Source organism: Gouania willdenowi, chromosome 21, assembly GCF_900634775.1.
Source record: "Gouania willdenowi chromosome 21, fGouWil2.1, whole genome shotgun sequence".
In the NCBI taxonomy this organism is placed as follows: domain Eukaryota; kingdom Metazoa; phylum Chordata; class Actinopteri; order Blenniiformes; family Gobiesocidae; genus Gouania; species Gouania willdenowi.
In genome coordinates, this window is record NC_041064.1 from 12,593,760 (window position 1) to 12,610,699 (window position 16,940).

The 16,940-nt window shown below is 37.2% G+C and overlaps 4 protein-coding genes across 5 annotated transcripts in view; 3 read left to right on the top strand and 1 right to left on the bottom strand.

Annotated features, from left to right (window-relative positions):
• klhl23 (kelch-like family member 23) lies at nt 1-3,979 on the top strand. Its single transcript, XM_028436764.1, has 4 exons — nt 1-101; nt 179-1,411; nt 2,780-2,932; nt 3,012-3,979. The coding sequence occupies exons 2-4, from the start codon at nt 184-186 to the stop codon at nt 3,323-3,325; spliced, it is 1,695 nt and encodes a 564-aa protein (XP_028292565.1). The 5' UTR covers nt 1-101; nt 179-183; the 3' UTR covers nt 3,326-3,979.
• A 159-nt stretch (nt 3,980-4,138) lies between these two features.
• Nucleotides 4,139-11,342, top strand: ssb (small RNA binding exonuclease protection factor La). Its single transcript, XM_028436765.1, has 12 exons — nt 4,139-4,260; nt 5,905-5,968; nt 6,052-6,155; nt 7,399-7,573; nt 7,718-7,825; nt 7,909-8,012; nt 8,747-8,818; nt 8,895-8,937; nt 9,018-9,158; nt 9,245-9,431; nt 10,652-10,780; nt 10,851-11,342. Exons 2-12 carry the CDS (start codon nt 5,912-5,914, stop codon nt 10,928-10,930), a joined length of 1,200 nt encoding a protein of 399 aa, XP_028292566.1. The 5' UTR covers nt 4,139-4,260; nt 5,905-5,911; the 3' UTR covers nt 10,931-11,342.
• On the bottom strand, nt 10,949-13,346 carry mettl5 (methyltransferase 5, N6-adenosine). The gene is made up of 6 exons (XM_028436766.1): nt 12,932-13,346; nt 12,657-12,841; nt 11,653-11,735; nt 11,494-11,545; nt 11,378-11,427; nt 10,949-11,068 (listed from the first exon to the last, which is right to left on the bottom strand). Exons 1-6 carry the CDS (start codon nt 13,144-13,146, stop codon nt 11,027-11,029), a joined length of 627 nt encoding a protein of 208 aa, XP_028292567.1. The 5' UTR covers nt 13,147-13,346; the 3' UTR covers nt 10,949-11,026.
• A 704-nt stretch (nt 13,347-14,050) lies between these two features.
• The window catches only part of ubr3 (ubiquitin protein ligase E3 component n-recognin 3), a 43,033-nt gene continuing 40,143 nt past the window's right edge, over nt 14,051-16,940 (top strand). For both annotated transcript variants that reach the window (XM_028435343.1, XM_028435344.1), the window contains exon 1: nt 14,051-14,766. In XM_028435343.1, coding sequence (XP_028291144.1) covers nt 14,333-14,766 — 434 coding nt within the window. In that variant the 5' untranslated portion in view covers nt 14,051-14,332. The remainder of the gene's footprint in view (nt 14,767-16,940) is intronic.

The window sequence follows — 16,940 nt, forward strand, 5'->3', positions numbered from 1 at the left end:
GCGGGGGAAGAGGAGGGGATGATCGCTGCTCACTGAATACCAAAATAGGTCCGAGCTGCCTGAGCTAAATCCAGACTCAGTCCGTTCTGGAGCGCTGACAAGTAAGTCTGTGTTTGTGTTTCATTCTGCCAGCTCATAATCGTTTTAACTTCTCCTTTTTTTCCCCCTTTCATTGTAGCTATTATGTCACAGCCACAAACCAACATCTACACGTTTGACTTCAGTGATGGCGACCATCCAGCTAAGCTCTTGGATGCCTTCAGGGATTTCTATATCCGTGGTGTGTTCACTGACATCAGCCTCCAGAGTGGTGACACTGGCCAGTTGTTCCACTGCCACAAGGTGCTGCTGTCAGCCTGCAGCTCCTACTTCAGAGTCATGTTCACCACAGACATGAGGGAGAGATCAGACAGGGTGGTCACCCTGAGCACAGTCAGCACCCACGTCCTGGAATCTCTGCTGGACTTCATCTACACCTCCAGGATCTGCATCACCAAGATGAACGTCCAGAGCCTGCTGGAGGCTGCAGACCACCTACAGTTCCTCTCAGTCAAACAGGCCTGTGAGGACTTTCTCATTCAGTTCCTGGATGTGGACAACTGTCTGGGAATGCATGCGTTTGCTCAGCAGCACGTGTGTAGAGAGCTGGAGAAGGAGGCCCTGAGAGTGATGCTGATGCTGTTCACAGAGCTGTGTCAGCAGGAGGAGTTCTCAGAGTTGAGTGAGGACAGACTACGGCCACTTTTGGCCTCTGTGAGCTGCACTGCAATAAAAGATGAATTATTGATCGATGCTGTAGCCAGATGGGCAGCACATGACTGGGACAGGCGCGTTTGCCTTGTATCAGACCTGCTCCATGAGTCCATCAGTCTAGAACTGGATGAGCTTGATTTCAAAGCTTTAGTTGAAGAACCAAATGAATACTTAATAAAAAACCAAGAAACACTGAAATGTATAATTTCCAAGACTTCAGGAAGTGGTTGCATGAGAAGATCTGCACATGTAACACTGTCGTCCAATATGTATATCATTGGAGGTTACTACTGGAACCCTCTGAATCAGGTTCACATCTGGAATCCAATCAGCAAAACGTGGAGGCAAGGAAAAGACATGCCGGAGCATGCAAGAGAGAGCTACGGTGTCACAATACTGGGCCCCAATATCTACGTAACTGGGGGTTACCAGACCAACACTGTAGAGGCTTTGGACTCGGTGTGGATCTATAACTGTGACCGTGATGATTGGACAGAGGGTTGTCCCATGATCACAGCCAGGTACTACCATTGCTCTGTGGCTCTGAATGGCTGCATATATGCCATCGGAGGGTATAGAGGAGGGGCCCCGGAGCAGGAGACTGAATTTTATGATCCTTTGCAAAAGAAATGGTCCCCTGTGGCTAAAATAATACAAGGTATGTCAGAATATCTTTGTTTCAGGCTAGAAAGAAGCAGAGTGAGAGAATGATTAATGCTGCGGGAGGCAATTCCACTGGATAGCTGCAGTAATGCATGGTTTGGCATGTCTCTCTGCAGGAGTGGTTCATTTTCAGAACTAGAGCCACAGATTAGGGCTGGGCGATATGGACAAAACTCCCATCTCAAAATGGCGATATACGATATACATCTCGATAATTTTAATTCAAATTAAGTCTTACCAGAAGACAATTCTGAGTGAAATTTGTTGATGCCAAATGCCACACACAGGCACATTAACAAACAGCTGCACAATATGAGCCAATTTCAGCTTTTTCTCCTATAAGGGACAGCACATGTGAGTAAGTGCTGTAGTGTGGCTTGTTTAGGGGAAGGTCTGGGTTAGGATGCATTCAGAAATCCACCTAACTGTGCCTTTCATGCTGTTGTGAGAAGTAGTGAAAGCAGTGACTCCTAAACTAAAACAAGTATTTGATAGGAAATGAGCTATAAATTATATATACAGTATATATATATATTTTTTTTTAATATATATTAATATAGGCGATAATGTAATTGTCTATATTGCCATCTCGATATATTGCCCAGCCCTACCACAGATAAATCTTAAACATAACAGCATGTATTTCTGAACTAATTAATCTTAGATCCTGTCATATTACCTTTATTAATTATTTCACCAACATTTATTAATTTGTTGTTTGTTAGCAGGATTACATCAAAGGCACCAAACAGATTTTGAAATACTTTTAACCAAAGATGGAAAAAAACCACAGAAATCGGTTAAAAGTTGCAAATTGTAGAAATGGAATTTAAAGATGTAGGACACAAATCGTGAATGTGGTTCAATTGGCAAAAAAAAAATAAGTATGAAATATGGTGAAAAGAGGTTAAAAGTGACAATAAGGTGTCAACATATGCAACATTAGGTTGGAAAAGTGGTGGAAAGGATGTATAAGTGCCAGAATGTCTTGAAAGTGGAAAGAAAATGTACAGAAAAGGCATTGAAATTTGATGAAGTGGCAGAAATGGGAGTAATGTAGCAAAAATGCTTTGAAATTGCAAAAATACGGCAAGAAAATGTGATGAAAATAGGTTAAAATATGGCAAGTTTGGTGCAGTTGCAGAAAAAGGGTAAAAATAAGCAAAAATGGGGCTATTATTGTTCAAAAAATATTCTTAGTTTCTTGAAGGTATTTGGCGACCTACTCCCAATGTCTCACGACTCCAAATAGGGTCCTGACCCCAAGGTTGAGAACCCCTGGTTGAAAATATGATAATTATTCCCTTTTTCTCATTTAAACAGACCGTAGAGGAAAAAGTTGTCATTTCAGTTTCTTTTAAAGGTGTGGGAAATGCCACTGCCTGCGTGGTGAGAGATAGAATCTACGTGACTGGAGGCCACTATGGATACAGAGGAACTTGCACCTATGAAAAAATACAGATGTACAAAGCAGATATTAATGAGTGGAGCATTATTACCACAAGTCCACATCCAGGTATGAAAGATTACACTTGACTGACGTAAGAATCTTCTGTTTTAAATGCAGTTTCATGAGCATAAATGATGTGTTTCAGAGTATGGGCTGGCCTCTGTGTCTCTCAACAACAAGCTGTATCTGGTGGGGGGACAGACGACAATGGCAGACTGCTACGACACTGAAAGAGACGAATGGAAGCAGATCTCAGGAATGAAGGAGAGAAGGATGGAGTGCGGAGCTGTGGTGATCAATGGATGTATACACGTAACAGGAGGATACTCCTACTCTAAAGGGACTTACCTGGAAAGTATTGAGAAATACGACCCTGAGCTGGACACATGGCAGATCATAGGGGCTCTTCCCAGCCCGACCAGGTCACATGGATGCGTTTGTTTTCACAGTGTTTCATGACAAATGTTTTATCACCGCTAATATGCTACTGTGCTTATGATTAAATAAATCTAGTCAGTCCCGAGTAAACCAAATGGACTATCCTGTTTGCAGCGTGCCACAGTTACGATTCATTTCTTTTTGTGGATGAATATGTGATCTAATGTTACAATTTTATAATTAATGCTGCTCTACTGTGTTGTAACTGCCTGAGGATGATCTATCTATAAGCTATAAATTGGGGTGGAGCAATAAAATGTAACATGACACAAGGGGCGGAGCTAATAATTGTAACGTAACAAGAGACAGAGCTATAAATTGTAATGTAACACAAAGGGCGGAGTTATAAATTGTATTGTAACAAGAGGCGGAGCTAATAAGTGTATTAATTGTATTGTAACAAGGGGCGGAGCTATAAATTGTAACATGACACAAGGGGCGGAGCTATTAATTGTATGTAGCAAGGGCGGAGCTATTAATTGTAACATAACAAGGGGCGGAGCTATAAATTGTAACGTTTCACAAGGGGCAGAGCTATGAATAGATTTGAACATAATTTAAACCATTGTTTAAAAATATAAGGGGAATAACAAAATAAAATGGAATTTAAAATGGTGGAAAATCGCAGAAATTGGTTAAAAGTTGCAAATTGTGTCACTATTACTTATTAAACAATTACATGATAATTCAATCAATAAATAAGTGATTGTAGATGCTACTTTTAAAATGTATGTTTAAAAGGCTGTACCGGTATGTAAGTTTATGGCGCCACAGTGCCTCGCGGTGACTATTTTATGAATTACATCCAGCCCGGCGCTTTATCGTTCAAACACGCTTGGATGATTTTTGTCCCTCGTTGTGCACCGTAGTTCTTTGCTGAACCAGCGTGTGCACGGAGACGTGAGGACTTGTGTGGCTGCAACCTATAAAAAACCCTGACGGACAACCAACAACCTGTAAGTACAAGTTTGTATGAAAACATTAACATACATTTGTTACGATTCATTTTGACATTTACATAATGTTTTTAGGGGACACTATGAACTGAGCAATCATTGTGTTTGAGCCGACTGAGCAGCGTGATGCACATTGATCGACTACGGCTGCGTTTAATTGACGAATGTCACTGACGTTTTTCGTAATACAGCCAAATGCAACATTAAACCAGACGCGCTTCCAATGTAAATACATTTTACAAAGCTACTGCGTCTTTTTGTTAACCTCGGACAAACGGAAAGGCTACGTTTCTAACTAGCTCGTGGTTTAGCCGATGAGCTAGCCGGAACTAAGTTTGAACACGTGGTATGCTACACCATGAGTGACGTTGTATTGAGTGGTGCGTTTTCTCATTCAAGTTAAAGTGATTATAGTATATGCATTTTTTTTAAATTGACAAATCAACTTTACTCCTGTTTAATAGTTGATCACAATTTTACAAAAAGATGACTCGTGACATATTTTTTTCATTTCTTTTTATCTCTACTTTTCAAATATTCCATAGTATAGTAGTGTGTGTGTATATATATATGTATATATATATATATATATTCCGTTACAATGGAACGAATACAAGTTACATTTGAGTTTCTTTTTCTTTCTTTATTTGAAAAATATTAATTTTACAACAATAATGGCAAAAGCATGTATACATGTGTTAAGAATAGTCAAAGGGTCGGATCGGACAAAAATTTATCGTGAGATGTACATAAACAAAACAGAGAAAACAGATGAGTTGAATAATAATAAAAATATTAAGATATTGATGTTTACTTTTGAATCTTGTCAGTACCCATTAAAAAGAAATAAGCTATATTAATGGTAACATTCATCAACTGCATTATTTATAACTTTTAAAACTATAAAAAAAAAAGAGCTGGGCGCAGGATTGGAAAAAACTGAATTGTGTGGTTTTTTTTTAACCCTTTGATATATATATTGTGAGATGAAAAAATCCATGAATTTTCACCTTATGACTTCAATTGGACTTCATGATATGCCACCATCTTGTGCGACATGTATTAACCTGCACTTATCTCTACATCTGTCCTTGTAGTAATGCTGTAAGTGCTTGAATGCATTTCCTTTTCCTACAACTTCCTCAGATAATTTTTTTAGAGAGATCCAGTGACTGTCCCAGTTCATCTCAACAGGGTTGATGGGCGGTGCACAGATATGCCTCCCAACAAGCGCTTTCACTGAACAAATATGTGCAGTGTTTGTGTGCTAAATTTGCAGGATCCGCAATGTGACAATTACGCACACGTACATTGAAATGGCGATGATCAAACAATGAATTGTGCAGTTTTATTCCAGACCTCTTGGGTCTTCTGCAGGTCTGCTTTCTGTTAAAGTCAAAACCAAACAAACAGTAGCAATTATCTCTTTATGCTGAACATCTTGGAAAAACTCTCGTTAAATGAATTATAAGGATTTGTATTTTCACATTGCACTGTTCTTCTGTTTTATCGCCTTCTGTTTTATCTGATTGTCCTCAAACATTTAAACATACCTGTTACATACAGTATGAGCCACAAAATAACTTACTTACTTTGAGTTAATGGAAAGATTCCAAGTTGAATTTGCATTCTTGTTCCCCACAGAGCAATCATGGCAGAAAATCAGGAGATGTCTCCAGTTGAGATGAAAGTGGCACGTCAAGTAGAGGTAATTCAGATTCCTAATGTGCATTGATTATTTGTAAATGAGATTAGCTGCTCAGACCTTAAATTCTACCTTTCCCCACACAGTACTACTTTGGGGATCACAATCTCCCGAGAGACAAATTTCTGAAAGAACAGCTGCAGCTGGACGATGGCTGGGTGACTCTGGAGACCATGCTCAAATTCAACAGGTTGGTATTTTTCCTCTGTCACTGAAGAAGTGTCGGGAAACATCTATCTCATTAAAATGAAAAGTTAACGCCTTTTGGTTTGGTATTTTAGGTCATTGAAGCCCAAAATAATGCGCATCTATTTAAATGTAAATGTTTGAACACTTTAACTTCTAGTTTTCTTTTCAAACTCATAACTATCAACTTTGGGTTATTTCTTTTTGTTTTCTTTGCGTTTCCCAAGCTTAGATGTGTTTGTTGTTGGGGTCTCAGCCCCTCACAAAGATGAACCACAGAAATCACTGCTACTCATTTGTTTTTTGTGTATATTAATAAACAATAGAACACCTGTTTAATTGCAGATAATCAATAACAAACTGGAAAAGATGACTGGAAACTATTTCTTTTTATTCGCAGATTTTTGTATCCGTAAGATGTTGTATGATAGTACAAAATGGTATATAAAATATAAAATTAGTAACTTTTTTTTTAATCACTCACTCACTTTATGGCTTAAGAATTATTTTGTTTTAATACGTTGACTATACTGCTGTTGGGTAGTTTGTTGTTATAGCATCCAAGAAAAATAGACATTCCGCGGACCTGGCTGTAGTTCATCAGAACTTGTTTTTCTAGTAAATTTATCCTTTATTTTTGTTAAAGTGGTTTCACTGTTGAGTTAAATTGTCAGTGTTTGTTCCAAACACCAGGGTTCTGGGGAAGAAAAAGACCTGCAACACTAATGTAATGGTGTGTAAACTGGCTGTGATGACTAAATAATCCATCAATTTTCGGACCCAATTGCTCCTTTTCAGGGTCATAGGGATGACTAAATAATTACTAAAGTAATTGATTGCGACTATAAAGCTAAGCTGGTTGGGCAAGAAGAGCTTTGACCTTAAAGCATCTCTGAAGAAAGCACAGATTGATGATGTTCTAATAATTGACTAGCCAAAATAATATTTAGTCAGTTTGAAGGTTGTAACCATTGGGTACAATTTAAAAAAAAATATATATATATTTTATAGAAGTCAGATGTAAGTCAAAGTATCCTGTAAAAAATAGTTTGTAAGATTTGAAACCGTTAAGTTTCAGTGTAAAAAAATTCTTTGCAGACCAGCTTATAAGCAGTGCCTCATTTTGTACAGTCACTGATATTAGCCTTAAGAATGTATGTGCTTTTCCTCCAATCATCCGCATAATTAAATTACTTCACTCTGTGATGATGAATGTTAAATATTAGTTCTTTTTCCCTTTACTTCAGGTTGAGGACTTTGACTACAGACTGTAACGTCGTCGTCGCAGCTCTTGAGAAATCAAAGACAGGCTTGTTGGAAATTCATGAAGACAAAACTAAGATCAGGAGGTCTCCTAGCAACCCTTTACCTGAGATAAATGACGATTACAAGGACGCCCTCAAACACAAATCAGTTTATATTGTAAGTCTTTACAATGTTTGCTTTCATGATGTATTGTTTTTAAAGTGAAGCCTAATTTTATTTAAAATGGCCTCGAGAGTAGAAGACTGACTGACTGACAAAATGTTTGTAGTCTTTATCATCTTTAAATTTTTTGTCTTTTAGAAAGGATTTCCTCTGCAAACAACCCTTGATGAGATTCAGGAGTGGTTGAATGGGAAAGGCAACATAGAAAATATTCAGATGAGACGAAACCTGGAGAGGAGTTTCAAAGTAAATTAAAACAAAACATTGTCAAGAGGAGTTTTTGGTTAGTTTAAATTATTTACCTTTTGTTGATCTTTTTTTTCTTACAGGGATCAATTTTTATCTGTTTCGACACTGAAGAGTCCTCGAAGAAGTTCCTGGAACGCTCGGACATTAAGTCATTCAAAGACAATGAGATGCTGGTGTTGTCCAGGTAAGCCAATGGGTGGACAGGACAGCATAACCACCAAACCATGACCGCTATTGAAGAACTTGTGCTGCGTACTATCAGCTATTAAGTCACACGGTAAAGTTTCTCCACCTGAAAAGATTCTTCAACCACAAATAAATTGCATTTATTTTTTCACTTCCCAAAGGGTCTCCCATTTTCCAATTAATATATTAGGGTATGCAATTTCCGTTTTAATCGGCTCTCCCAATTTTATTCAATTAAATGCCATAAAATGTAAATACTAAAAAATAAATTAAGTTAAATACATATATACAGTATATATTTGATGGTTCATAAGTATGAACAGATTTCGTAGGGATATCTTGGCATATTAATTTGTCTTCTAAATAATGAAGTGTCTGTTGAATAGAAAAAATATGGTTAATATGCAAGATATTCTCTCAAAAGCTATAGATGATGTATTATGTCTAAAAGAGACTTCCATTTTAGAAGGTTAATTCAGTGATTTCCGTCCATTTTTTATAATCACAGAAATGTCTCCCACTAGTGTCAAACTAGAAGATCTTTGTGTAACCGTGAAAGTTTGATATTGTGAAATACATGAATTCACCTATAAAAGCATGATCTAATCCTACTTGTGCTCCTATACAGAGTTAATATTTTAGGAGACTTTAGTGGGAAGAGTAACACAATGTAAAACAATTCATAAAATGTACAGGCCATTGAATTTCTATTGAATGTGGTTTTTATTAAAGGGAGGACTATCATGCAAAAAAAGCTGAGGAGAGAAAAAGCTGGAAAGCAGAGACTAAAGCCAAGGCTAAACAGTAAGTACACAAAGAACGTCTCTTCACGGTTAAAGCTAATTTAATATTTAAAGCTTGATGTTCTCCCTACTTTCAGAGATAAGGAAGAACAACAGAAACACACTGAGGAGAAAGAAATGGTGAGATCAGCTTTTGATACCTAAATCTGTTAAATCTACTGTTCAGCTGTTGTAATGACATTTTGTCTTTTGAATATCAGGATCTGCTGCTCACTGAAAAGACAGGTTGCTTGCTGAAATTTTCAGGAGAACTTGAAAATGTTTCAAGGGAAGACTTTCACCTATTGTTCTCTGATCATGGAAAGATTAAGTGGGTCGACTTCATAAGAGGAAACAAAGAAGTAAGTTAAAATGCTGTGTTGGATTTATTATTTAATATTTGTAACAAAGGAAAGATTGTTGATATCATTCATGCTTTGCTGTATAGGGCACTCTTCTGTTTGATGGAAATGCTAAAGAGGCCCTTGAGAAAGCGCAAGAGGCAAATGATGGGGAGCTAAAAATTAAGAACTGCAGCGTCACATGGGAGCTCCTTGAAGGAGACGAAGAGAAGGAAATGCTAAAGAAAATAATTGGAGCTCAACAAGAATCCTACAGCAAGTCCAGAGGCAGAGGTAAAAACGTTATTCAATCTGATGGGGTGCAAAAACTATATCCATTTGTGCCACTCACTAGAGGTGAGCTGTGCTGCTTGAGTAATAGGCCTGAACGATTTTGGAAAGTAATCTAATTGCGATTTTTTTTTTTTTTTTTTTTTAATATGTGATTATTTTTTAATCAATCTGTTTCATAATAAACAATTTCAGATTTATTTAAACTTTAAATAAATGTAAAATATAAATTTTAAAGCACCGATTACAACAATAAAACAAACAAATCTGTGGCTTTAACTCTTCAACATACAGTATCTAACTAATATCACGTTTCATGAAACACGTAAACATGACTGCACTTCTTAAACACTCTGAACTTAATGGGACAAGAAAAAAGAAAAAATTGCAGCCTATATTGAACATGCAATTAATCGTTCAGCTCTATTGAGCACTGTAGTCATTTTGCACCACTTTGGTCACTAACAAAGAATTTGCTTTGAGTCTCCTGAAAACACTTTGTTGCCGTAGTTAAATAATGAGCTTCAGCAAATAAACAAATGTACAGAAGTGCATGCTTTGGTTTGTATTTTTCTGCCTTGTTTATTTTACCAATTTTATGTAGCATAGAATTTAAGCATAACCAGTTTTTGTTTTTAAATATTATTTTCAAAAACCGCAACATGTGTCAAACTCAATTAAAAGATGTTGAAACAGTTGCTGTGAATTGATTCAATTGGCTGCATGTTGGTTGACAAACTCAAAATAGTGTTTAAAGAAATAATAATTAAGATTAGGACTTTACCTGATTTGACCAACCAAAGATGCTATTGGAAAAAAAACAAGAACTTGTCCATTTTCAAATGTGATTTGATTAAAAAATATCGAACAATTTTAGATATAATTTAACAGATTCCCATACCACATTAAATGCTATTTCATTCGATAAATTCAACTCGTCATTTATCCTAAAATTAATCCAGCTGTAACTCTCCATTTAAGAGTGACAGTGTCTTCAAGGTACTTCAATTTTCTCACAAGAAAAAAGTAGCACAAGTTGGGTTAATGTTGTAAAAAGGAAAGTGAATGTGCTCCTAGTATTTTAACTGTGTTGGACTGATGGAGTAAGCTATAATGAGCTTCCATGCTCTGCAAAATTAGGATTTTTTAATATAGAAAATAAAAGGCTGTAGCATTAAAAAAAAAAATGTAAAAATTATATCCCGTTTTTTTTTTTTTTAAAGGTGGAAGAGGAAGATCAGGTGGAAGAGGAAGAGGACGTGGGAGGGGAAGAGGAAGAGGTGGCAGAGATCACGGCAGACCTAAGTATCAAGGCAAGAAGACGAAATTTGATAGTGATAATGAAGAGGATGGTAAGTTGTCACGAAAAGTTTTATACTTTATTTCTGATATGTTAAGCATTAAATTGTCCTGTGTTTGCAGCTCCTGTGGCTCCAAAAAGGGAATTAGAAGAAGCCGATGGTCCAGCTGCAAAAGTCCTCAAAACAGAAAATGGCTCATAGTCATGACATTTCAGACAGTTTTTCTTTTTGTCAAAACATTTATTACAAACATTAAAAATATAACAGAGGCAATATGAATCCAGTACGGTGCGTGCTTCAGGTTTTAAAGAATCGTATGAAGTCCACTTCAATATCAACCTGGAAAGATAACCTGGTGTTAGTCATCTGCATTTAAAGTCTCTGTATTTTGTGCCTCCTATTATTTCTGTCTGCATTTCTCTTTTGAAGAAACTTTCATTTTTATCCCATGCTAAACAAACTAGCTCTCTGAAAATGTTTTTATTTCACCAGACTTTTTAGTTCATGTTAGTGTTTGTGCCAAGCTTCATTTTGTAGATATCCTAAATCATTAAGGTTTGCTTACTATGTTATTTTTGCATTTGTGAATAGCAAATAAACATGTATAATCGAATGTTTTTTTTGTGTGTGAGGCACAATAAAACTTACTGATTTCTTCTTATGAAACTTGTACGATGCTGGCAAATCGTATCGAAGCTCTGTAACAAAAACATGATTTAATTTCAGTGTTGAAGTTTAGGCTGTGATGATCTGTTGGACTTTACCTGCAATGACCTCCATTTTCACACCCCAGTCGTTGGCCTTCTTTTTAACGTGCTGCAATGTAAAGTAATTGCATTGATAAGTGAATAATATTTTTACAGGTAAGCTAATTTTAATTACCAATTTTAAACATTCATTGAGTGAGCGGTTGGTGAACTTGCCTCTCGTGTGGATGTCTTATGAAGTGAGTAAACTGCCGTGCTTGCCATTGTTAAAGCTGCTCGCAGGAACCTCATATCAATACCTGTCGTTAAAAAAAAAAAAAAAGAAATAACAGGAAACTGCATGTTAGTAAAGAGAGAAAATCTTTAAAAATCTAATTTTGCAAACCTTGACCTAAACCCTTTCAACCCTTTTGATATCAAAGTCAAATGTAGAAAATGTTAATGCATACAAACTTACAATTTTCTGACAAACAATAAGAAAATAAACCTTATAAAGTTTTTATCACTTGGAAAACATTGACACATGTCTGACTTAATAGGACAATAATTAGGGCTCGACGATGTGGACTAAAATTAATCTCTATTCTCAAAATGTTAACATATGATATTCTCTCTTAACTCAAGTCTTACCAGACAGTACCGGGTTAAATTTGCTAATGCAAAATACCACACAGGCACATTAACAAACAGCTGCACAATAAGTGCTACTTTTGGATTTTTCTCCTTTAAGGGACAGCATGTGTGAGTGAGTTCTGTAGTGTGGCTTGTTTAAGGGTAGGTATAGGTTAGGATGCATTCAGCAATCCATCCTACTGTGGTTTTCATGCTGTTCTGAGAAGTGAAAGCTGCAACTCCTAAAGCAAGTATTTTAATACAAAGTAAGCTATAAAATATAAATATGTTATAGGGGGTATTGTAATTTTCTATATTGTCAAAATGGGAAACTCGGGTTTATCTTGAATTTTGATATATTGCCAAGGCTCAATGTCAGACATCCTTATTTGTATGCCGTCATGTTTTGTGTTTGATATATGGTGATAAATCTAAAACCATCTCCAATAAAACTTGGTATTTAAACACTGATCAGATATGTAATCCTAATTGTTTCTCACTATAGAAGAATGCAACAAATACTTCAAGTTTTTTGAATTTTTATTATTAATCTGTAGAAACAGTTTCCATACATAGATGAAATAACCAGTGAACTGTGGTGTCCTCACCTTGGTTGTGCTTGGTTCCAAAGGGTGGATTCATGATTACAGTGTCGAACCTTTGTGCATAAGACTCTGTCTCCACACAGCAGAGGTCGCACTGAACCAGATCCACGTTACACACGTCAAACTCCTCTGCATTCCTTCTGAAGACGCCTAGTGCGTCATCATCAATATCGAAACCGACGCACAATCTGTCACAGATGATGCAAACAGTGGTTACCCTCGCTATCCATCGAGCACATGTGCTCACTTTACACATGATATATGTCCGAGGCTCTCACCCTGCGTCCAGCATCGCAGCCCCGATGCTGAGGACACCACAGCCACAGCCGAGGTCTGCCACCAGTTTACCCTCGATGTCATCAAACGTGCTGTGGATCGTGTACAACATGCACGCCGCTATGTGCGCGCTGGTTGGATACTGCTCCAGAAGGATTTTAGGCTCTTCAAACGTGTCCACCTGCTGCAGACAGCTTTCTAACTCTTTCAGTTTCATCACGACAGACTGTACAGCACAGCAGTCGCTATAACCACGCTGCGTTGGCCTTTTTAATTTACATAAAATGTATTTTTTTTTAGCATTAAGTTAGTTGGAGAATCACTTCACAAAACCACTTCCGCATGACTGTGTGCCTCAACTAAAACAGTCCGACTTCACGAGCCGGAACTCATGTTTCAAGTTCCGCCACCTACAGTTATTGCACTGTCATACGATCATTTTGTTAATCGTTTATGTACTCATGTTTTCCATTTTCCTGGTTTGGGGTTATATTAATGCCTATTCATTCATATAGGCGTCATACAGACAGTTATTAAGTAGACATTCATATAGACATTTATTCTAAATTTATTTTAGAATAAATGTCAAAATTAGTTCTATTGAATTTTTAGTTAAAAAACAAGAAACAAAAATACTTACAATCGATTAAGGCGTCTACAAGTAAAGTGTACAAGTGTCATTCTCTCTACATCAAAATGTGTATAGATCCAATTGTTCCAAAACGAGTACTGTAATAGTACGAGTACAGTTACATTATTGGGGCCTTTTGCACATTTTAGCAGAAAGCTCAACATCTTAAAATGCCCATATGTCAAATGTGTTTCAATAAAACACACAACTCGTACAAAATCTATTAAAATAACAAACTTTCAATGGCTTTTTCTCCAAAAACTAGTTTATCGGCACATCATGGTACACTTTTATTGATAATAGTCCGAAAAGTATGTGTTGCTTGGGTCTGTTAATTTATTTTTAATTTCAGGTTTATTTCATTTAGAAAAAAATAAATAAAAATACATTTACATAAGAAATATATTCTCACAAAAATTGTCCTGTTTCTGTTGATAATGAGGGCGTTAAGTCCTGGGCTGGCTGAGGTGCGCACGCACGCAGAGTCCTCTGAGGGTGGGACGGACCTAAACAAAACACTTGGTTGCCTGGAAACAACGCACAACGGCAGCTTGAGACCATAGTCTTTGAACAGGGGAGGAGATCCAGTCTGACACCGTAACTGTGTTACATCACATGTGTCTGATTCAACCTTTAAAAGTATATTCTAGATTGCACTGAGTGTTGAAACATTTGCCAGCCAACAACGAATCAACGAGCCGTATCGCGAGAACGCCCGAGAACATGGACTCAAGACAACAAAAATAAATTTGTGGACAACAAGCCAGAGTGCATGATGGCGGCGTCACTGCTGCGCCGGGACAAGAACGCTACAGCCGCCCACCTGAAAGCAGAATTAAACCGGACTGACAATAGCTCGGGAGTACGGCAACTTCAGGAGCTGCTGGATGTTGTGCTGAATCCCGAAAAACCAGCAGAGGACAAGGAGGCGCTGGACTGGTGTAAATGTCTGATAGCAGGCGGCGATGGTTTCGAGGAGTTCTGCCTGACGGTCCGGTCCTATGACAACGCCACCCTGTGCGGCTTGGTGTGGACCGCTAATTTTGTGGCGTATCGATGTCGGACATGCGGCATTTCTCCGTGCATGTCACTGTGCGCTGAGTGTTTTAATAACGGAGACCACACAGGCCATGATTTCAACATGTTCCGGAGCCAGGCTGGTGGGGCCTGTGACTGTGGAGACAGTAATGTCATGAGAGAGAGTGGGTAAGTCCCAGCTAGCTGCGAGCTAAGCTGGCTAAGCTACCTAGCCGGTTCTGGTTCAGCTGGTGACCATTTTATATCATGGTCAACTTTAAGATGACTTTGCAGATAGTCACGACCATAGACATTAGGTCACGACGGCTGTCGAGTGAAAAATATGCTTATCTCACTTTATCAAAGACGGTATATCATTTCAAGACACCTGCTATGCTATACACGAAAACGCCAAACGTGGCTAGTAATATCTTATTTTATGCATTTCTAGTTTTCACTTTCTAAGGCCGTTTCAATGTTGTGTCTTTAACTGTGTATCTCACAGACATAAATTGTCACTATCGGCCACCAGGTAAAATGGTCACCCTTTAAACCGAGACACCTGGATCATTTGACAGCTCTTAGTAATAGGGGAACTTAGCTCCGAGCTCTCGCTAATCTGAGGAGCTAATGACACTTTCTGTGATTGTGTTCCGGGTTTGTTTACAAAGCTCTCATTCACTTACCTGTCATACAGCTGAGCCCTGGGACTTTACGATCATTTAATGTATACTAATGTTACAGCTATGCTCAGTGATTAAAGCTGATTGTTTTGTTTTTTTTAATTTATTTTTTTGTCATTAGGTTATTTATATTCAGTCTTACTTGTGTACATATATATTTGTGCCCAAAAAGCTACTGCAAGGACCATAACTACTCATGAACCAAACTATGATTTAAGACAAATAAGCAAAACACTACTAAATGAAAATAAGGAACTTTAATTATTAACACTGTTAACAAAAGGACTGTAAACCCACTGATAAATCAAGCAAACTGTATTCACGGATAAAGCTGAATGGAAAAAATCCTTTTAATCAATCCTGAATCGAGTTCATTAAAAATTTCCAAAATTGATTCACAGGTGTTGAAATACAACCTGCGGCTCTGGAGCCTCATGTGGCTCTTTGACTCTTTTGCAATGGCTCCCTATAGCTTTGAAAAATAAATTGAAATAAAGAGGTGTTATTGTCTTACAGAGGCTAAAAAATGACAAATAAAATCAAGATATAACAATTTGTTAAAAATAAATCACATTATGCAATAACAGCACCTTCCTACTTCACTTGCTGTGACATCTACAGACCATCAACTTTTCTTGCACCTGTGGCTAACCTTAAGTTTTAAATCTCTTGTAAGATAACTAAACCAACAAAAACACTATTCTGGAAGAAAATAGAGATTTTAATTGTGTGGGAACAGATGAATTTAACCGCCAATGTGCCGGTTAAATATGCATGCTTTATGTATGGCAAGAAATGAGCAATTAGCATGTGTTGACCACATGATCATGTTATTAAATTCAAGTTTCTTTTTGTGGCCCTTCAAATACTTACTAAAAAAAAAATCTTCTTTATATAGCATTGTGTTCATGTAAACAGAGATTCGTAACAATTTGAAGATGCAAGATACTGTTTTATTTCTTGATGTTAATATTATTTTAAACTGTTTTCAAGTTACCATTTACATGATCAAATTAAATCAAACATTATTCTATATATGTTTAACTGTATAGAATTGTATACACTGTATTGTCTTTATTGAGAAGGTATTTTTTTCGGCTCCTGAAGGACGTTAATCCAAGTGAGTTGAGGCAAAGTGGATCCTTTGAGAGTAAAGGTTGCAGACCCCTGCCCTAACCCCAGTAGTCCCACACTATAGCCTGGTGTTAGCAAAGTCGACTACTGCTCCTGCTCAAAGCGAGCGTCCATTCAAATCAGTGCAAACATGGCAGATGAAGCTCTGCTTGGAACCATCTCATGAAAGTCCAAGTAAAATTTGAAAGACCAATGATTAATCAATTGAAAGCCTTACTAATTGAAATCAAATCGATTCATGAAATTGGCCATGATACCCAGCTCGATTTACGGAATACAGTATCAAAAGAAATAATTCAAAAACAAAGTTGCTCAACTCGCAAAGAGTAAACATGGATTAAAAAAAAAAAAGGCAAAATGTAACTGTAAACAATGCACTATTGCACTTCTCCCAATGTTATAAATTATAATTTTGTAATTATTACTGAAGATTATAATGCAGAAAGTTAACACACAGCATGTATTCACAGGATAAAAAAGCTAATACATCAGTTTAACGTTAGAGCCTGACCAATTATTTAGCCAGGCAATTATTGAACGATGTTG

Coding starts and splice junctions, on each gene's coding strand:
- klhl23 (XM_028436764.1), top strand. CDS start 184: ATGTCACAGCCACAAACCAACATCTACACGTTTGACTTCAGTGATGGC. Junction 1,412..2,779: donor TGTGGCTAAAATAATACAAG/GTATGTCAGAAT, acceptor TTTCTTTTAAAG/GTGTGGGAAATGCCACTGCC. Junction 2,933..3,011: donor TACCACAAGTCCACATCCAG/GTATGAAAGATT, acceptor GATGTGTTTCAG/AGTATGGGCTGGCCTCTGTG.
- ssb (XM_028436765.1), top strand. CDS start 5,912: ATGGCAGAAAATCAGGAGATGTCTCCAGTTGAGATGAAAGTGGCACGT. Junction 5,969..6,051: donor AAGTGGCACGTCAAGTAGAG/GTAATTCAGATT, acceptor TTCCCCACACAG/TACTACTTTGGGGATCACAA. Junction 7,826..7,908: donor ACCTGGAGAGGAGTTTCAAA/GTAAATTAAAAC, acceptor TTTTTCTTACAG/GGATCAATTTTTATCTGTTT.
- mettl5 (XM_028436766.1), bottom strand. CDS start 13,146: ATGAAACTGAAAGAGTTAGAAAGCTGTCTGCAGCAGGTGGACACGTTT. Junction 11,546..11,652: donor ATAAGACATCCACACGAGAG/GCAAGTTCACCA, acceptor TTTACATTGCAG/CACGTTAAAAAGAAGGCCAA. Junction 11,069..11,377: donor AGTTTCATAAGAAGAAATCA/GTAAGTTTTATT, acceptor TTATCTTTCCAG/GTTGATATTGAAGTGGACTT.